This window comes from Capsicum annuum, chromosome 2 (genome assembly GCF_002878395.1).
Source record: "Capsicum annuum cultivar UCD-10X-F1 chromosome 2, UCD10Xv1.1, whole genome shotgun sequence".
Lineage (NCBI taxonomy): Eukaryota > Viridiplantae > Streptophyta > Magnoliopsida > Solanales > Solanaceae > Capsicum > Capsicum annuum.
Genome location: NC_061112.1, coordinates 127350557 through 127371497, shown reverse-complemented (window position 1 = coordinate 127371497; position 20941 = coordinate 127350557). Strand labels below are relative to the sequence as shown.

General features: G+C 38.7%; 3 protein-coding genes across 4 annotated transcripts in view; 2 read left to right on the top strand and 1 right to left on the bottom strand.

Annotated features, from left to right (window-relative positions):
• Positions 1-2435, top strand: part of LOC107859339 (OPA3-like protein) — a 5721-nt gene extending 3286 nt beyond the window's left edge. Inside the window, exons 3-4 of the mRNA XM_016704315.2 lie at positions 866-952; positions 1617-2435. Coding sequence (XP_016559801.1) covers positions 866-952; positions 1617-1775 — 246 coding nt within the window. The 3' untranslated portion in view covers positions 1776-2435. The remainder of the gene's footprint in view (positions 1-865; positions 953-1616) is intronic.
• Positions 2436-3537: 1102 nt separating this feature from the next.
• Positions 3538-13561, top strand: LOC107859338 (transcription factor VOZ1). Its single transcript, XM_016704314.2, has 5 exons — positions 3538-3701; positions 4246-4497; positions 4905-5060; positions 11918-12425; positions 12549-13561. Exons 2-5 carry the CDS (start codon positions 4282-4284, stop codon positions 13103-13105), a joined length of 1437 nt encoding a protein of 478 aa, XP_016559800.1. The 5' UTR covers positions 3538-3701; positions 4246-4281; the 3' UTR covers positions 13106-13561.
• A 2526-nt stretch (positions 13562-16087) lies between these two features.
• Positions 16088-19610, bottom strand: LOC107859337 (transcription elongation factor 1 homolog). 2 transcript variants are annotated; one of them, XM_016704312.2, is made up of 6 exons: positions 19494-19610; positions 19373-19409; positions 17787-17910; positions 17291-17361; positions 16534-16555; positions 16088-16428 (listed from the first exon to the last, which is right to left on the bottom strand). In XM_016704312.2, exons 3-6 carry the CDS (start codon positions 17897-17899, stop codon positions 16365-16367), a joined length of 270 nt encoding a protein of 89 aa, XP_016559798.1. In that variant the 5' UTR covers positions 17900-17910; positions 19373-19409; positions 19494-19610; the 3' UTR covers positions 16088-16364. The 2 variants fall into 2 exon arrangements, with proteins under 2 accessions (XP_016559798.1, XP_016559799.1); XM_016704313.2 differs by lacking the exon at positions 19373-19409 and having other exon boundaries at positions 19494-19526.
• Positions 19611-20941: the final 1331 nt, after the last annotated feature.

Genomic DNA, 20941 nt, shown 5'->3' with positions numbered 1-20941 from the left:
CCCCCCCCAGACCCCACTAAGTGGGAATACACTGGGTTTGTTGTTGTTGTTGTACTGCTATTTTAAAATCTTAGTTTTAGGAGCAATCAATACCGAAAGAGGATTGTATTGAACTCTATGTATTATACTGAAGATATCCTAATATCTCCCTTTTAGATCAATTAACCTAAAATACCATTGTGACTTGCTACTTATGAGGTAGGAATGTCTTTATTAGGAAGCCTACAGATTTCACTGTTTATTGGAGAAAGATTCATAATTTTCTATCTGTCAATGGCCAAGGTAAATCCTTCTTGTAGGTATACATATGCTTTATACACTTATTTTGCATTTTTCATCCACCTCTATTGACTTCACGTCATTGGACCACTATGCTGACCAGCTACTGCATTGAATCATTCCCTTTTCTTACTCCCATCTTATCTTATTACGTCCATGATTTCGTGTCTCAGATTTACAAGAACCACTCTAATCTTTTCCTTTGGTCATCACATTATTTGACTATTGTTGCTGTTCTATGTCCTATTTGCTTCTGTATTGTTCTTTTTTTTCCCAAACTGCTTTGATATGCATTACTTGAGCCGAGGGTCTTTCGAAAACAACCTCTCTATCTCCACAAGGTAGGGTAAGGTCTGCGTCCATCCTACATCCCCAGACCCCACTTATGGGATTAATTGAGCACGTTGTTGTTACACAGCAATGAATCGTGAATAATGCAGCACGGAGGCATCATTATATTTGGTTGAATCTGTTTTTAGTGGTGGTCAGTTTGGAGTGATGTAATGGCACCTAACTTTGCTGTCTTGCATCTAGCACCTTTATGTTGTCTAATTTGTGCTTTGACTTCTTTCTTAAATTAAAACAGGTTGCAGTTGCTGCACTTTATTTTGAGGTGCAAAGAAGTTCTCGATCAGAAGCTAAAAAGGAGGAACTTCGCAGGCAAGAGCTGGAGGTAGTCTTTTCAAATTCTTTGGTTACTTGTTTGATCTTGACAAATTCCTTTATTGATTTATCAAATGACCCAAAACCAAAACACTGAAAACCCCCGATATATGTGTTGTTCCTTTGATGTTTTCTCAGCAAACATCTGCTTTAGCATCTCTTTTTCAAATTTATGGTAGAGCTAACTTTTGAGGTTGAGCTAGGCCAAGGTCCGTTTCTTATTATTGTTGTTACTTATTTCTATCTCAATGCAATTTCATTGATTGGATCCACTGAAGCAAGCACGTTTTGGTTAACCAGTTGCTGATTTACTTCCTGTGATTGCCAAACAATGGACCAATTTTGCACCACATCCATCAATACTTTTGCATATTCAACTCTTAGAGCAGATAGGTGGAGGCACCAAGTATCCCTCTAATTACATGCTATTATTTCTATAATAAACCTGAGAAGGCACCCTAATTTACCTGGCTCAGTTTGGCCTTTTGCCGCAGCAGAAGGAACTTTTGTAATTTGCTAAATTGAGTTTTTAGTAATTCTGTCTAAAACACCTCTTTTCTGTTCTATTACATCATGAGTGGAGTTCAAAGCCTTTATTAGTTCTTATAATAATTGAAATTCGTCCTTCTTGAAATTTGTTTGAGCTGTATTTGAGGTCCTTGTGTGTTTCTCAGCTAATGAAGGAACGAGATGAAGCATTGTCAAGAGAGGTCGAGAGCTTGAAAAGCAAGATTCAAGAGCTTGAACAGTTGGCAAGGGGACGAGGACTTGCTGGAGTGTTCAGTTTGAGACCTTCTCACGTTGAAGAAGCCAAGTCGCCTACGCCAGCATGATCTATCGTGAAGTTTTGGCAGCAAAATGATCAGTTCTTTTTTGGATTCTTTGGAGCCAAGGCTCATATGCCTTCCGTAAACCAGAAGCCCCTTGGCTCCTTAATGAAGTAGTTGACTGAAAAATTTCGTTGAATGTGATCAATATTGTGAGGTTATGAAGCAGGAGTTCCATAACCTGAGTTGTGGCACCACATACTTAAAGAGACTTGTCTACTTAGCATCATAGGGTGCAAAATTGTGAAATGTTGGACCATGTTCTAATGCTCAAAACTGGTGAGGTGGCATTATGACCAGATGCTCCTTACCTGCAAAAGCTATGCCATACAAATGAAACACCAATATTTATCCTTTTTTACAATTCTATCCCATCCTATAGGATGGTTGGCATCATTGAATTGAATGCAGCCGACAGGGAATCTCGAAGATGGATAGTGGGATGTGACCTTTATGCCTCCCTTGCCTTGTTGTTCCTCTCTTTGTACTTACATGCACAAGGGACCTTTTTGCTCACTTCTATCTTTTTTTTCAAGTGTGGGGTGAAAAGGACCAATCTCTCTGTGCCACTGGTATAATCTCTTGCATTCAATTCCTTTTTGTCATGCTATCATGAACGAATTTTCTAACAACAATTAATATCCATCCATTCAATTTTACTTGTCATGAAATTTCTATTTCTATTTTTAGTTGTCATTTTTGACATATTAAAAAAAAAAACAATTTCTTTTTTCCTCTTTTACCTTTAGTATTAATTATTTTTTCATCAAATTAATTTCAACATATAATGTAAATATCATTTATTAGGGGTAAGCGTATAAATCCTGATATGTTTTTAGTGCATAAAAAATTTAAAGTAAAAAATCAATTGCATAAGAAATCAAAAGAGAGATTTAATAGACACGAGACATGACTATATATTTTACTTTGGACTATTGGGAAAAGGAAGGAAGAATTGGTTAGCATACATTGTCTACTTAAAATATTTAATTGGAGACTTATCAAATCGTACCACCGACCAATATTTTAAAATGGATAAGTCAATTTTTTAGTTTTATCTTAATGAAGCACCCCAAAAGAGATCCAAAGCCAACACAAATACCATATAGATTGCTCATATTTCTGCACAAAACAGAACATAATATATATCACGTAAATTACTAGTATTTTTGTACAAAACATAACACAAATATCATGTAGGTTGCTTTTGTACAAAACAGAAATTAGAATCGCTATTAATGTGGATGGACTATCCTTCCTTAATTAGATGTCTCGTTTTTCAAATTTTGGATATATAAATATTCTCGAAAGTGAATACTACATTCAAATGGACCTTGCTCAACATGACTTACTTTGATATAATATCTAAATTGGATGAAAAATCAAAAGCTGCTCTCAAAAGGACCTTATTCAATCTGAATCACATAGTCGAGCTCCGATGCTAATTGAATTAGTCAGAAATAAACAAACAAGAAAAAAAGAAGAAGAAAATAGACTGAATATATATTTATCCGGTGCAAATTAAATTAATCAAATTCTATACAATGTAAATTGTATTAGTTGGATCCAACCCAACACAAATTGTACGAGATAAAAATAAACAAAAAGAAAGAATTAAAATCTAATTTAACCTTTGACAAACATAGATCTCTTGTAGTACTTATAATTAGTGGAAAGTAACACATATGTTAAAAGTGTGCCACGTAGACGCTGGCCCGAACAGTACTAAGTACTTTATTATTTTTCAAAGAAAAAAAAAAACCAGAAAAATCAAAAGCAAACATTGGAAGAATATATATATGGAGAAAATGTGAGAGGGAATCAAAACCCAAAAGTAGCTCTACACATATACTCTCTTTCTCTACCCTTTTCACTGTTGAGAGGCCGCAAGTCTCTATCTTCTCTTCCGACCCGCCCGCCCGCCGATAACTGGTATAAACCCTATTCATCTTCCCTGTTTTACTTTACCAATTTTGTCCTTTTTCCTTGTCAACATTCTTTTTTCCATTCACTAATTTCTGAGTATTTTGTTCCATGTTTTATTCTGCTTTTCTTAACCTTGCTTTGTATATGTATATATGTTCCCTTCTGATTTTTAGTTGATTTTGATGCTGCAATTGTTCTTTTGGTTCTCGTAATTAGGATTAGGTTAATTGTTTTTTTTTTTTTTTAAAACCGCCAAGATCGCCTTACTTTCTAGGTTTTTTGTTGAATCTAGCGAATTTGTGCCTTTTCTGATGTGGGTTTTGCCAGATTTTGGTTCTAAGAGGGTATGATGTAAATTGGGTTGCTTTTGGTGGGTGTGAATTTCGATTTTTTGTGGAATTTTTATTGCTTTTTTTTTTTTTCTGACATGAAATTGCAGAATATGATCTTGTTGGTTATCTTTGTTTTATGTGTTGTGCGCGATGGTGGAATGGAAGATATAATGATGGTAACTTTAAAGATAAGAATGTTTTGGGTTTTTGTGTTGCAGGTGAAGAATTGAAGGGGTTTCTTCTGTTTGATTAGAATGGGGAAGGGTTTGAAGAGTGGTGCTTCGCACCAGCTCTTCAAGGACAAGGCGAAGAACCGTGTTGATGATCTGCAGGGTGTATTCAATAACCTGCAATCTGCTAGGAAAGAAAGTCGAACTTATGATGCTGGGGTGCTTGAAGAGCAGGTCCAGCAGATGCTTCGTGAGTGGAAGGCTGAGCTCAATGAGCCTTCCCCTGCCTCTTCTTTGCAGGCAAGAACCAACCTTATGTCTCTTTAGCAGGGTGTGCCTAGTGGTTTTAGTTTCCTTTACTGTCCATAATGGCCCATGTCCAGTGCACAAGGGTCTTCAATTAATGTGATCATTTTGACATTTGCATTCGACCTATGTATGTCTTTATCTGTGTGTTTGTGTTGTCTAATGTTATGTTTGGTTGAACCATCTTGAGCGAATGCTTACAAACAATTTGGATCTATTACACATGCAAACTTGAATTACTATGAAGTGTAATTGCATCGCTCTGTCCATTATGGTGTAATTGTGTGCAATCATGGATACTACTGTTTTAACTATGTTCCTGTGTTCAAGCCTTTTTTTTGTAGTTTTAATGCACATGAAGCTATTAGTGATGAGTGTTTATCTTAATGCATGGTGTGCAGGGAGGAAGCCGTATCTCATCAGACCTCTATAGGCTGCTGCTTGGTGAGGAGGAAGATGATGCTACCAGCGCGTTAGCTGCACCTAAGCCTGACCCTGATGCTCAAAAACATGATGATGATGCTGCTCAAAAACATGATGTCGCTGGTTTTCAGGAGGTAATTGTGTTCCTTGAGATTATCTTGTGCATTTGATAGACTCTTGACTGGTAGTGTTTCTAACAGAACGAACCTTCTCGTGAATCCATTTTATAATGCGGTTGGTTTGTCATTTATCTTAGGAGATTTGGTTTCATTGTAGTTCGTGAATTGCAAGACTCTCGTCTTTATTTGACACAGTCTCTGTTTTATAGTTGAACCTTTTTTGCAAGTGAAGAAACTTCGAAAAATTCTGAACTGAAATCATTGGTTGTGTTCATGGTTCGGTTTGCATGAATGTTCCTCCAAAAGGAAACCAAACCAACTAAGTTGGGTTTTTAGATGTTGTAACCAAAGTCCAAACCAAACCAATTAATTCGCTACACTTCTGTTTTGGTTGGCTCTGTTGGTTTTTTCTGTTAATTCGGTTTTGTTGGATTTTTTTTCTTTTTAAATATGTAACACTATACCTCCAAACACATTAGATTGATTATATATCAATACAACACTACCAAATCAATTATTCTTTAAGAAAAGAATGGAATATATATTTCTGTAATCAAGTTATATACATAGCTTCCTCCAAAAAATTATATGCATTGTCCAACAATTTTTCCATTTCCGAGGAACATAATAAAATTTATTACAATGGACTTTTGTGCAAAAAAGTTAAAGATCTAGTTATGATATAATACCAATATATGTATCTTGAGAATAGTTGAATAAAACAATGACGAATAATTAAAGGACTCAAAGACGAGCTATTTTGAATATGAAATAGATTCTTAAAAAAAAGGGCATCCCTGTGCACTAAAGCTACCACTAGGTGCGGTGTCCGGGGAAGGGCCCCACCACAAGGGTGTATCGTACGCAGCCTTACCCTGCATTTCTGCCAGAGGATGTTTCTAAGGCTTGAACCCGTGACCTCCTGGTCACATGACAGCAACTTTACCAGGTACTCCAAGGCTCCCCTTCATGAAATGGATTCTTAGAATTATCAAAATAAAAATTACTAATCAAACTTGAAAGTGAAGGCAAAGTATTGGATTTTACTCTAAAGGTAAACACCTAAATTACAAACCAAGAGTGCAAAAGATTAACATGTATGCAAAGTTTTTTGTGTGTGCATATATATATATATATATATATATATATATATATACACGCGCGCATGCACATACAATTATGATTATTATTATAAATAAGTACTTGTATAGTCACTTTGGTTCCTTTTTTGGGTTATTTTTTGCTTAAACCAAAACTAAGCCAAATCAAATTCTGTCGACTTCTAAAATTGAAAACCAAAATCTAACCAAACCAAAAAAATATCAATCTTTTTCTTTGGTTTGATTTGATTTTCTGGTTTTGTTTGTTTTTTTGGTTTTAAGTGAACACCCCTACTTGTAGGTTACTGAATCATGGTTAGGTTTTTCTTCCACGATTTTTGCTGTTCGTTTTTGTGTTTGGGGTGGGTAATGGTGGAATAAGGTCATGTCGTGGGGGCCCTGGGGGCCTGAGGGTGGGGTCGACTTGAGACGCAGAGGGAGAGGTGTTAGGGGAGGAAATTCGAGAGATGATGAGTTGGGTCGTGGAACATAAGGACCCTTCAGGTTAAGTCGATAGAGCTAGTAAAGATCCTTAGGAAGAGAAGGATCCAAATTGCGTGTGTTCAGGAGACCAAATAGATAGGCACTAAGGCTAGGGACGTGGATGGGTACAAGTTGTGGTACTCAGGTAGTGAGAGGCGTAGGAATGGGGTAGATATCTTAGTAGATGAAAAACTTAGGGGGCAGGTAGTTGAGTTGAATAGGGTTAGTGGTAAGGTGATGACTATTAAGTTGGTCATTGGGGGGCTCACGATGCACGTCTGTAGTGCTTATGCGCCTCAGGTGGGCCTGGACGAGGAGGAAAAAAGGAGATTTTGGGAGGTTTTGGAAGAAGTGATTCGGGGTGTGCCTAGTCCGGAGAAGATTCTCATAGGAGGGGACTTCAACGGGCACATCAGGTCTTTGCCGATGGGTACGATGATGTGCATAGAGGCTTTGGATTTGGGGATAGAATGACGAGGGAGCTACCCTTTTGGATTTTGCGAGGGCCTTTGGGTTGGTGGTAGTTAATTCCAGTTTTTCGAAGAAGGAGGAACATCTGATTACTTTCTGTAGTAGGGTTGCCAAGACCCAGATTGACTTTTTGCTGCTTAGGAAGGGCGATAGAGTTTTGTGCAAGGATTGTAAGGTCATTCCGAATGAGAATCTTACGACCCAACATAGACTCCTGGTGATGGATTTGGTTTTCAGGATGGGCAAGAAGAGGAGGGGTGGGGAGGGTCGTCCTAGAGTTAGGTGGGGTGACGACTTCGGCAAGGGCTTTGGAGATAGGGGCGAAGTTGGTAGAGATGGGGGCTTGGGAGGCTCGGGGGGACATGGATAGTATGTGGGAAAGGGCTGTTGGGTGTATCAAGGAAACTGCTAGAGGTCCTGGGTGTCTCGAAGGGTAGGAATGGCAGCACCGGGGGGATTGGTGGTGGAATGAAGAAGTGAAGAAGAAGGGGGAGACGAAGAAGGCGGCTTACGTGAAGCTGGCTGAGAGTAAGGATGAAGAGAGAATCGGGTGAGCAGGGAGGAGTACGAGGTAGCTAAGAAAGAGGCTACGTTAGCAGTTACGGCTGCTAAGTCAGCAGCTTTTGAGAGACTGTATTTGGGATTAGAGGAGAGAGGTAGGGAAAAGAGGTTGTTTAGGCTTGCCAAGTCTAGGGAGCGTAAGGGACGGGATTTGGGCCAAGTGAAGTGCATTAAGGGAGAGGATGGTAGAGTTTTGGTGGAGGACGCTCTAATTCAGAAAAGTTGGCAGTCGTATTTCCATAAGCTCTTGAACAATGAGGGGGACCAAGGTATTGTGTTAGGAGAGCTGGAGCACACTGAGGAGTTGCATGATTTTGGATATTGTCGGCGTTCTAAGGTGGAGGAAGTCTGTGAGGCTATTAGCAAGATGCGGAGGGGCAGGGCTACGGGGCCTGATGAGATTTTGCTGGATTTTTTGAAGTTTGCTAGCGGTGCAGGGTTGAGGTGGCTAACCCATTTGTTTAACAATATCTTCAAATCTGCTAAGATGTCTGAGGCGTGGAGATGGAGCACGATGATTTCTGTCTATAAAAACAAAGGTGACATTCAGAGTTGCAACAATTATCGTGGTATTAAGTTGTTGAGTCACACGACGAAGATTTGGGAGAGGGTAGTGGAGCGGAGGTTGAGGAAGTTAGTTCATATTTCAGAGAATCAATTTTGTTTTATGACTGGTCGCTCGACGATTGAGGCAATTCACCTTGTGCGGAGGCTGGTTGAGCAGTATAGAGAGGAAGATGGATCTCCACATGGTGTTTATTGACCTGGAAAAGGCGTATGACAAGGTCCCTAGAGAGGTTCTATGGAGATGCTTGGAGGCGAGGAAGATACCAGTGGCGTACATCCATTCGATTAAGGACATGTACGAAGGGTTGAAGACCCAGGTAAGGACCGCGGGAGGAGATTATGAGCATTTCCCGGTCTTGACAGGGCTGCATCGGGGATCGACTCTTAGCCCGTTCTTATTCACCTTGGTGATGGATGTGTTGACGAGGAATATACAAGGGGAGGTCCCTTGGTGTTTGCTTTTTGCGGATGATGTAGTTTTGATTGATGAGTCGCGCCGAGGTGTTAATGAGAAGTTGGAGGTTTGGAGACAGACCCTCGAATCTAATGGATTCAGGTTGAGTAGGACCAAGACAGAGTACTTGGAGTGCAAGTTTAGAGACTCGAGGAGAGAGGACGAAGCGATAGTGCAATTGGAGTCGCAGGTGGTTTGTAAGAGGGATAGTTTTAAGTATCTTGGGTCTATGATCCAGGGGAATGAAGAGATTGATAAGGATGTTTTTCACCGTATTGGGGTAGGTTGGATGAAATGGATGCTCGCCTCGGGACTTTTATGCGATAAGAAGGTGCCTCTCAAACTTAAAAGGTAAATTCTATAAAGCTGCGGTCCGGCCGGCCATGTTGTGTGGAGCGGAGTGTTGGCCTGTTAAGATTTCTCACGTCCAAAAGTTGAAGGTGGCGGAAATGAGAATGTTACGTTGGATGTGTGGTCATACGAGGGCTGACAAAATAAGGAATGACACTATTCGGTAAAAGGTGGGTGTGGCTTTGGTGGAGGATAAGATGAGGGAAGTGAGGTTAAGATGGTTTGGTCAAGTAATGAGGAGGGGCACGGATGCCCCAGTTCGTAGGTGCGAGAGGTTGGCCTTGGAGGGTGAGACAAAGGCGTTCTATTTTTCGCAACACCGCTGCTTGGCTGTCGCGCACGCACAACACAACTTCAGCCACAACACACACAATGCGCAGTCTAAGCAATTAGACATAAATGCAGAAACGTAAAGCACTCAATCGTTTACAGGAACCGCTTCCCAAACCTTTATATTTCTCTCAGAATTGCAAAGGAAGTGAGGTTGAGATGGTTTGGTCAAGTAATGAGGAGGGGCACGGATGCCCTAGTTCGTAGGTGCGGGGGGTTGGCCTTGGAGGGTGAGATAGGGGCGTTCTATTTTTCGCAACACCGCTGCTTGGCAGTCGCACATGCATAGCACAACTTCAGCCACAACACACACAATGCGCAGTCTAAGCAATTAGACACAAATGCAGAAACGTAAAGCACTCAATCATTTACCGGAACCGCGTTCCCAACCTTTATATTTCTCTCAGAATTGCAAAGGTAGTGTCACACGAAATTGTCAAAGGTATACACTCAACACACTGTTTCTGGATACCTTTACAATTTCCTGCAGCACATTTAAATATTGCACAAGCAGTTACAGCAGTTGCAACTTAATACACATGGCAGCCTATCATTGGACAAGGCTGCATGCTCCTCACATGACATAGCAAAACTGATCTAAGCACTATCTGAAAATACACATGTTACAACATTCAAAATTCAAACACAACAACTACCCCATGTGATTGCTTGCTCCATGAAGCTGTCTTAGCCATGTCACAGCTTAGGCCACACCAGTGCCTATGCTGCGACTCCGCCTCGATCATGCCTGCGTCCAAGTCTGCATCCATGCTTGTGCCATGCCATCATGCTGCGACTCCGCCTCGATCATGCCTGCGTCCAAGTCTGCATCCATGCTTGTGCCATGCCATCACCTACGCCTCGCCAGTGTCGATGTCATCCCAGTGCCATGCCATATTACTGCTGCACGCATGCCCTCGTAGGTGCCATGCGCCTGTCGTTGCCTCAAGTGCCCAAGGCAGCCTTGCCGTCACTCTAGCATACCTTGGTCTAATACATTGCTTGCCTTTGGCACTTGTCAAGGCCAATGTGCACCTTGACATGGCCTTGTAAGCCATCAAGCCTTAGACTGAGGGTCTAACAGAGGGTTTCAAAAAGGGTAGGGGTAGACCGAGGAAATACTGGAGAGACGTGATTAGAAGTGACATGGAGCAGTTGCAAGTTGCAGCTTACTGAGGACATGACCCACGATAGGAAAGTTTGGAGAAAGAGTATTAAGGTAGAGGGCTAAGTAAGGTGGTCGAGCCGAAGTCGGCAGATAGGAGAGGTTGGCGTAGCTTGGGTGATAGGTCTAGGTTTGGGGGAGGGGAGCCCTTGGTTTGTTAATGTACTTCATTTTTGTGGATGTTATTGCTCTGTTATTTTATCATGTGCCCTCAGTCGGTTAATTTACTTCAATTTTTTTTTTTTTTGGTCTATGGTCCACTGTCTTGAGCCGAGGGTCTATCGGAAACAGCCTCTCTACTTCTTCGGGGGTAGTGGTATGGATTGTGTACATCTTACCCTCCCCAGACCCCACTTTGTGGGAATATACTGGGTTTGTTGTTGTTTTTGTGTTTGGATAGAACTTGTTGCATAGTTGAATGTATGGACCTTTTCTTGCTGTTGGTTCAAATCAACTTGTTGTGCCCAAGTTGGGAGTAGTGCTGTCATTGAATTTTCTATTTCCCCCTTAGATTTGCTTTGAGAGTGAACTAGGTGTTGTATTACCATTTTCCTTCTTCAAAGGAACATATCAGAAGATGGCCGTAAATGTTCTTTTTCTTTTTGAACCACAAAATTTTAAAATTATATTACCATGTTATACTAGTTGCTAAGTGTGCTGACAATGGAGATTAGTCTACAGGTGTATCCAGAAAGTGCTTTTGGAAGTACATCAAAATTTGAAATATGTGAACATTATTCAGTGTTCCCTAGTCCTCATTACATATCAATCAAACAACTGTCGCACCAAATTAACTAGGGACAGCTTTATGTATCCTTTGCATCCATTCTGCTATATTGTGGATTCGGTATTCAAAGGATCATGATAGCTAGACTATTTTCCTGTTGATCTTTAACCTATCAGGATGTTTTTCCTTTAATCCCTGCTGGGATCAGTTGTGCTTTACAAAGTACAGAGATGCTGAGTTCTCCGTCTATGTGATAAATATAAATAAAGCTATCCGTACCATTTGCTGGTTGTTTCTTGTTCCTTTTGCTTAAAAGACTCGAGACAGTAGTTGACTAATGTCCACTTTAATAGTCTCTTTGATATAGCTAGTTTGGTATCTTGGACTTGAAACTGCTTTCCTCTTAGTGTTGTCCTCGTAACGTGATGTGTCATGACTGACCACTTGTTGAAGTATTACTTCTTGCTTTGGTTTGATCATCCTTTTGCCAGCTTTTTCTTTTTTTCTTTTTATATCCTCATTCTCTTATGAATGTCACTCCTTTTAGAGACTTCATGACCATCCTTTTTCAGATAGCTTTCGTGAAATCATTTTTCTTTTATCAGTTTCACACACTAATTTTATCACTGAATCCTCACTAGTTATGTGGTGTGTTTTCTGCAGGGTTTCAGTGCAACTCCGGTGCTGCAGGAACAAGGTTACCAGTTGATTGATCAATGCAAGAGTATGCCTTCAGTGGACAATAATGCAGGGATTAACAACCTAGGTGTTGCAACACAATTAGATTACCATTCTTTTGATCCACAGCAAGACTTTGATCAGTTTGGATTTGATGCTTTAAATCTCTGTCTAGAGGATGATTTGCCTCCTATTCAGATTAGCCCCCCACCCTCTGCTTTCCTGGGACCTAAATGTGCACTTTGGGATTGTCCTCGACCTGCGATGGGGTCAGATTGGTGCCAGAAGTCTCATGACTACTGCAGTGACTATCATGCTGCTCTTGCGCCTAATGAAGGCTTTCTTGGAAGACCTCCAGTTGTTCGACCAATGGGTGTTGGCTTGAAGGATAGTTTACTTTTCCAAGCTCTAAGTGCAAAAGCACAGGGGAAAGATGTTGGTGTTCCGGAATGTAAGGGTGCTGCCACTGCAAAGTCCCCTTGGAATGCACCAGGTTAGTGTGCTAAGACAGTTCTGTATTTCTGATAGCTGAATGTCATATACCAGATAAAATTGTTTCCTGTTTTATTTTACTTGTAAATTCTGATAATTGATCCGTTTGCTTGTGCTTCTGCAGAGCTCTTTGACCTTGAAGTAGTTGAAGGTGAAACAATCAGGGAATGGCTTTTCTTTGATAAGCCTCGAAGAGCATTTGAAAGTGGAAACAGAAAGCAGAGATCACTGCCAGATTATAACGGGCGTGGTTGGCATGAGTCTAGGAAGCAAGTCATGAATGATTATGGAGGGCTGAAGAGATCCTACTATATGGATCCGCAGCCAATGAAAAATCTGGAATGGCATCTGTATGAATATGAGATCAACAAGTATGATGCATGGGCCTTGTACAGATTGGAGCTGAAACTTGTTGATGGGAAGAAGAGTCCAAAAGGGAAGGTAACAAAAGAGTCAGTTGCTGATTTGCAAAAGCGAATGGGAAGGCTCACTGCTGAATTTCCTTTGGAGAACAAGCGCATTGTTAAAGGCAGAGCAAAGTCCAACACAAAGGATGTTGCTACTAATGTGCATGCTGCTCCAAATCAAACTGTTCCAGTTATTGAAGGATTTGATTATGTGGCCGGTGCACCTTTCCCTGATTATCTCGTTGACAATTTAGGTGGCTACTACATAACGTAGTCTGGATAAGCGATTGGATGCTTTTAAAATAAGATGCACTATGTCTCTGTATTATACATCACTCTCATCCGTAACTCAACCTCCAGTGGTAGCTGGAGTTAAATTTAGGTTCTTGTTTCCTTCTCGTCAGGCAGAGGCAACTGGAATCCCTCCCTTATCTGTAGGTATATTTGTCAATACATCATTGTCATCTAAGTGTTTTTCCGTCAAACCTCGGAGCATTTTTAACTGCTTGAGGATGAGGTGGATCATGCAAGTTTTACTTGTTCAGTTCACTTTTACATACGAGCCAGTTATGTAAGTGGATGCATTTAGTGGTTCTAGTGTTGGATTCATGACCACAAGGCATGATCATTAAGTTATACTGATCTACCTCTGTTTTCATCCAACTTTCATTGTAGTTGTGACTTAAACAGGCATGACAGTTTCCTATGCATGGTTTGGAGTTTCTGTTCAGCGTGTAGCTTTTCATCAGTAAGTGAAAAAGCTTATATGCTTTTAAAGGTCGTTTTGGTTTACGGTCAAGTTATGCAGTGCTTGCAATTCATCGACGGTATTGCGTTGGATTATTTTGCTTATTGCTTATCGAGCATCCATGGATGTGACAAGTAAATAAACAAATAAGTACTGCATTTCTTCTTTAAACAAGAAAAAAAAAATCAGTTCTAAAAAACAAGAAGAATTTTTAAGCCTTTTTATGAAGTCTGGTTGCTCTGTCTTTGATAGCAGCAATCTTGTCTGCAAGATCCTTGTGAAACATACTAAATGATCATTTTTTATTTCTTCCTTGTTCATATTTTGGTATATAATCGAATAATGATTAACAGAGTCACGGTTCAAAGTTTGTGAAGATGCTTCTGTTAATTAAATTAATTTTGTTTCACATAATTTCTGTGAAATTCTTATCCCCTTTGTCAAAAACTACACGTAAATAGCCAACCTCACGTGTAATATTTATTTGTAAAATCTTTTTGTATACATATTTGTCTCACACAACTTATTTACATGTTCATTTGGGAAAACAATATTTAATTCTTCCAATTAGCCATTATTAAAACCAAAAAACAACAACTATATAACTACACTTGTGCAATCAAATATTACACAAGTTACATTATAACAAAGAGGCCATTATATTTTATGCCCTAATAGTTACACAGCTTGGTAATTACATTCAGTTCCCAACCAAATATAACCCAAGTTACATTATAACCAAGAGGTCATTATATTTTATGGGCAAAATAGCTCAGTAGACCTTTGTACTTGGTCTAATTTATAAAATGAATACTCATACTTAGACTTTTGCTATCTGAACTCCTCAACCCATCAAAACTCAATATTTTAGGACCCTCTGACCGTTGACCAAGCTTATGTGGCACAAATCGACTGAGTAGGACGAAATGCGTGAGTGCACGCGCCTGAAGTGTGAGTGAGGATTTTTTTTTTGATATTTTTACATTAAAACAATTAAAAAGAAGAAGTAAAAGCCAACCCCCCCCCACCCCCCCACCCCCCACCCCTAAACCACCATTGCAGCTCCCACAATTAAAAACAAACAAAGGATAGAGGATTTCAGCAAATGCCCGTCTTCACCACACTTGAAGCAACCGCCTCCGCCACCACCGCCGCCACCGGAGTATCTACCACCACCACCCTGGCTGCAGTCATGAGCTAAGGTCCAGACTCGCCACATTTGAAACAACCACCTCCTCCTCCACCATCACCACCACATCCAGCCACCTCGTCTCCCATCCCCCACCCAACACCACCACCACAACATCAATCGACCATTTCCACCCTTGTCCTCCACCCTACCCCGCACCACAACCATCACATCATTAGTACCAAGTAAATTATTCAATGTACATAAGTTTTTTAAGTATTTGAATCGAAGAGAAATTCATGCTCCTTGTAGAAATTCAAGATTTGGACATAAGAAATTGAAGGGTAAATTGAGTGATTCAAAGAGAAATTCCTGCTCGTTGTAGGAATTCAAGATTTGGGCATAAGAAATTGAAGGGTAAATTGGATTATTCAGCGCATAAAATGGGTAATTCGATTCAAAAAGAAAGAAACTTTTCTTTTTTCATAAAGATTACTTCTTGATACAACAAAGATTCAACTTTTTTTTTTTTTTTTTCTAAAATGAGTGTTGAACATCAAGAAAATATTGTGGTGACTATTGAAGCTGATTTCGTTGGAAACACAATGATGTTTGTTGAACATCTAACAATTTTTTTCTGAAAAAAAATGATGTGTGTGAGAGAGAATTCAACCTTGAAGATGACATTGAAGAAGATGCAGAACAAATGGAAGACAGATATCGCAGTGTATTGAATTATTTGGAAAGAGAGGTGGTTAAAATGAATAATTTTAATATTTAATTTATTATGTGGCATTTAAAAACGATGTTGAATTTAATATAGTATTTTAAAATGATGTGAAAGCTAATGTGAAGGCGAGTGTCACACACACCGAAATAGGATTTAAAATGTTGCTTTGTAGTGGGTTCAAGATAACAAATATGTAAGTAGGAGTATCCACATTACAAATCAAATATTGTACAAGAGTCCATCGAGTCATTTTGCCTATTTTATGCCCTAATAGTTACACAGCTTGGTAATTACTAATTACATTCAGTTCCCAAACCAGCCATAAAACTCACTCCGAGCATATTTCTTGGTAATTACTAATTACATTCAGTTCCCAAACCAGCCATAAAACTCACTCCGAGCATATTTCTCGTTATGATGTCTAAACCAACTTGCGTACATGATAAATTCAGAGAGCATACCCTCCTATCTTCCGCTAACATAATAGTTGATAGTTTCGTCCACTAGAAATTTAAATAAAAAGAGATATTTGAACTCTTTTAAGTTTCCCATTGGTCATTAAATGGAACTGCTAGGTCACACTCCCCGAATCCCATCTTACAGCATAAATAAGTTGTTGATTATCACTATGCTTTGAATACTGTTACCATGGTTGAAATCTACTTGATCATACGGAGCTAAATTCAATCTCACACGACATTTAGAATATAATACACGATAACAACTACACATATTTCAAACTATCCGAACATAGAAAGCCGGTCACACATAGGGCTTATTTATGGAACCAGAGAGGCTTTCGTTAGTTTAGGTACAACTTAAGTAGCGAAACATAAAAGCATCACCAGAACTGATATCAAGCTTAGCTTAGCTTTAGATCATCTCCGGCTACTGTCTACACAACTGAAGCAAACTGTCACTAGAACCTAAGAACCATCATCGTCTTCGAGGTTGTTCACACGTTCACACTCATCAATCCATTCACTGTATCTGTAAGTTTTCAAGAAAAGAGCATGAGAGAGAATGTAGGGGTATGAAGGAAGTAAGGAAGGAAGGAAGGAAAGAAAGGCACACAACAATGCTAGATGAACTTACATGTCAATGGCTTCTGTCAGTGCTGCAGATTAAAAAAGCAAGAACTGTTAGCCAAACAATAAAATCCATTTGGAGAAATCTGTGTGTGTTCAAATCTTCAATTCTTAAGAAGCTATCTTTTGACGTATGCAACACTCATCATAAAGATAATGTCGTGAGAGAGGTGCACTTCTATATTTACTTTAGATTTGTAACACGCCTCTATCTAATCCAGGATGCAGGCTAAGGACGCAACAAATGTAATGAAACAAACTTGAAACAATTGAATGCAAACTTGTCCTCTTCTTTTCTTTTGATAACCGAAAAATCCCAAAGCCCAATGGCGCACGGCTCAAAATTCGAGTGTTAATGGGGCAATCCCACTACCTTTCTACACTAAGATACGAGGATTTTGTTTTTGGCAATATTCAAAACCGTGATGTACGCCAACCCACACATCACATACTGTACTCTTGCCACTAAACCGAAGCCCTTGGAAGCACATCTTGTATTCTTTATCTTAATCAAGGACTTGGCACATCTTGTACTCTTTTATCTTACAGAAGTCAGATTATCTGGAGAACTAAAATTGGACATAATGATTGATTTGATGCATAAAAACGATGAGTAACATAAAGGGAAATACCTGTAGTTTCTTTTTCTACCTCTTTTAGTTCAGTCCTCCCATATTTTATGTTATCGAACCAATTGAACCATCTTTTTTCGAAATGAATGAGATGCAGTAAACAATAAATAAATGAGAAACCATCATATATACCTGTAACAGTGGTGCTGAAGCTCTCTTGACAAATCCTGCAATTTGCCTCCCCAATCAAGTTCTTCATATCACTAAAAACCAGGTAAAGTGAAAACTTAAGTACTGACAGATTAAATAAATGGCCAACCAAAATGAACAGAAGTACAATCTTTCGGTCCTGAGTAAAATATTTTAACACATGACAAGTGGGGATCACATATTCTTATTGGCCTGACTTGGGAGTAATCATCCAAATCTAAAGGTATACCTCCACCGAAGGTGCTATTCCCGAAAGGTATTTAGATTTACACAAATTCATCAGCACCATCCTCCATTGAAAAGTTAAAAGGTATATAAATGTAAACGTGTAGGGAATTAAATATCCTTCTATCTAAGCCCGCATAGAAAATGTCTAGAATGGTGCACAGCAGCACAAGTGGAAGGCAACAGACCAGTCTAGCCAATGGATATGCAGAAAAATAATTAGCACATAAAAATGGTAATGTATTTAACTTACATGCGACATTCAACACTGGTGCCATGACTACAGAAAGGACAGCTGAAAACAGTGTCAAGTTTGTCCATTCTTTTCTTTGGAGGTGGTTTTGATTTCGACTTCCTCTTCCCCATAGCTCAAGTAACTGTAAGCCACAAATTTTGAAACGAAGTCAGCACAATGAAGACAAAGCAAATTTTTAATGGGAGATATGACATTTATATCTCATCTGCACCCTATATTAACTGGTTCCATATTGGTGAATATAAACCATCAAATGTGAGTTAATTCAATACATTGCACCATGGTCCATGATAGCAACAGAGAAGATGCTAGCAACAGCAGCATCAAGTGTTTTTTAAAAAAAGAGTGAGAAATTCAAGCCAGAAGAAATGAAGAACTAAAAGACAAATCCATGCCACACTCACTCTTTCGTGCACACGTGTGAACATGCACATAATTCGGTTCCCAAAGAAGTTACTCTATCTTATTCACAGGAATTACTTCTGCGACCAAGTGGCATACGAAGGATTTTTCATACACAGTGTCACCATGTGAAGGAGTGAACAAATGAAAGTTTAAGAACAAAAACAAAAAATTAGGGTGAGCAAGTCAGAAAAAAAGAAGAGATTAAGCAGGTTTGAACCCGCAACCTCTCACCCAAAGCTGGAAGACGCAGTTTTGCTTACAAGCAGTGCCCTTTTAGCATTGCTACATTCTATTTTCGCTTAATTTATTATTTATATATGTATATATACTAAAAACAATCCACGAAGCAGTGTCAAGTGACACCCCTGGGGCCAAGAAAAATCCACCTCTGCTGCCACCTTTACGACCTTCTTCATTATATCCACGTGTTTCGTAAAATAAGGTAAGCTGTACGCTGGCACTTACGTTCGTATCCAACAAAAGATCCAAGAACGGCAAAAGTGACGATGCATCAAACCAAATGTGGATAAGGATCCTAAGCAATAAAAGACCCCTCAAATAATCCATTAGCTATGAGTTTCAAAGCCGGAGAAGACTACACACAACATGATGCAACTTGCAAGATCACAAAACATACAATCAATTTTTAACCAAAAACTTACTCCAGTTATTTTGAATCCCAATCAAAAAAGAGAAAAAGAAACAACGTACATTAGACCATAAGCAGCATGAAACTTGACAAATTTCCTTACAAATAACTGCCCAGTAAATAATGTAGAGAACTTGAGGACATACATATATTTGGGAACACAACCAAGTATGAAAAATCAAGCAAATCTCCAACATAAATTGGGAAAAAAAATCAACAGATTCTCTAGGAAAACACAAATAACAAAAGGGCATTACAAATTCAACCATAAATTACATGAACACAAAGCAACAAAATATCCCAAAATCCAAAACCCTAGAGCAGAACTGAAAAAGAAAGAAGTAATTCCCTTCTTTCTTTCTTTGTAAAATTCACATCAAGCACCATACAACAAATTAAAGAACAACATATTAATTATAAAAAAGACATGATTTTGTGAAATTCCCAAAGCACAAATCATGGAATATCAACAAAAATTTCTTTTTAGCCATAGGAAAGAAGAGAGAGAGATACATATATAATTGTATACCTGAAGAAGCACAAAGATAGAAATTGACTTTTAATATCTGCAAAAACAAAGATCGAACTTTTACGAGCAAAATCTATAAATAAAGAGAAATTGAGTGTAGAGAGAAATATAGGGAACTCACCGCTACTCGCTTGCTCCTTCGCCTGACCGACCTTGCTAATTGTTGAAAAAAGAGAGCCCTTTATTTATATTTCCCCAAACAACATTTTTTCTTAAAACAAACGCTTGTGTCGTCATTTGATCGAATATGTAATTTAAAAAATAAATAATTAGTACTTTGTAAAATCACTTTAGTATTTGATTTTTTAATTGTTAATAAAATAGAAATGTTATTAAATAGATGTTAAATAAGAAAATTAATATTCTTTTTGGGATAAATTTAAAAGTAAATGACACATAAAATGAGACGAAAAGACCCTAACCTTATCGTGTAAAAATAGTAATACGAAATTTATATAAATTTTAGTCAAATCTCGTAAAAATAATAATACTAAATTTATGTAAATCTTACTCCTGTTTCATATTTATGCTATTTTTAGAAGATTCAAGAGAAAAAACAAAAGTAGAAACATCATAAATAATAGAGGAAGCATTCTAAAAAGTTTTTTTTTTTTTTTTTGATAAATAAAGTGATTTTATTACCAAGTAGCAGTTACAAATCAAAATATAGTAAACTGGATATGCCCAGTTTACATTTGCATCCTACTTACCCTCCTATTCTAACAACTTCTATCAATTACCTACATCGGTATCCAAATTGCATTACACCAGGTAGAAGTTTAAAGTCTGTAGCACATTGTATAGTCTTGGCCTTAATCTTCCTCTCATATGCATATTTTGCACAACTTGCTTTGCTAACATTGCAGGAGTTCTGCTCACCTTTTGGAAAATCCTTTGGTTCATTTCTTGCCATATAATATAGACAGTTGCAGCCATCACCATCCTATATACCTCAGATCTTGAATTTTTACCTTTATAGTATGTATTTGCCCAGATCACCTCTTCATTCCAGCCTTGTGCTTATCGGTATATTCTTTGCCATTGTAGCACTTTTTGCCACATTTGTGTTGAGTACTCACAGCAAAAGAACAAATGGTTATAGTTTTCTTCTTCAGCACAACATAACACAAATTGCTTGTTCTCCACACCTCCCCACTCAGCCATTCTATCCTTAGTAAGCAGTCTATTTTACAGGACTAAGTACAGGATAAATATCCATTTTAGACATGCTACATTGTTGCAAATCAGTCTTCTCCATTCCATTTTTTTATAGTCCCCTCTAAGAGCTTGGTATAATTTCTTGATAGAAAATTTATCCATTTGTTTCACATCTTCTTCAGTCCGGCCTATTTGTTCATACACTTTATACATTTGCAGGATCTTCCTTACCATCCATGATGCTTGAGGTACATCCACACCTCATACCGTCTCTTGTTTTCCATAGTATATATGCACTCATCTCACTCATAATCTATCTTTCTTGGTGCTCAGAATCCATAACAGCTTACTTATTGTAGCCTTGTTCCATGTCTGCACATCTAGTAAGTTTAAACCTCCTACAGTTCTTGG

Bases quoted from the DNA above. Each gene is read 5' to 3' on its own strand.
- LOC107859338 (XM_016704314.2), top strand. From the start codon at position 4,282: ATGGGGAAGGGTTTGAAGAGTGGTGCTTCGCACCAGCTCTTCAAGGAC. The intron at 4,498-4,904 runs GCAAGAACCAAC...CATGGTGTGCAG, and splicing joins CCCCTGCCTCTTCTTTGCAG to GGAGGAAGCCGTATCTCATC. The intron at 5,061-11,917 runs GTAATTGTGTTC...TGTTTTCTGCAG, and splicing joins ATGTCGCTGGTTTTCAGGAG to GGTTTCAGTGCAACTCCGGT.
- LOC107859337 (XM_016704312.2), bottom strand. From the start codon at position 17,899: ATGGGGAAGAGGAAGTCGAAATCAAAACCACCTCCAAAGAAAAGAATG. The intron at 17,362-17,786 runs GTAAGTTAAATA...CCTGGTTTTTAG, and splicing joins ACCAGTGTTGAATGTCGCAT to TGATATGAAGAACTTGATTG. The intron at 16,556-17,290 runs GTATATATGATG...TTTAATCTGCAG, and splicing joins CTTCAGCACCACTGTTACAG to CACTGACAGAAGCCATTGAC.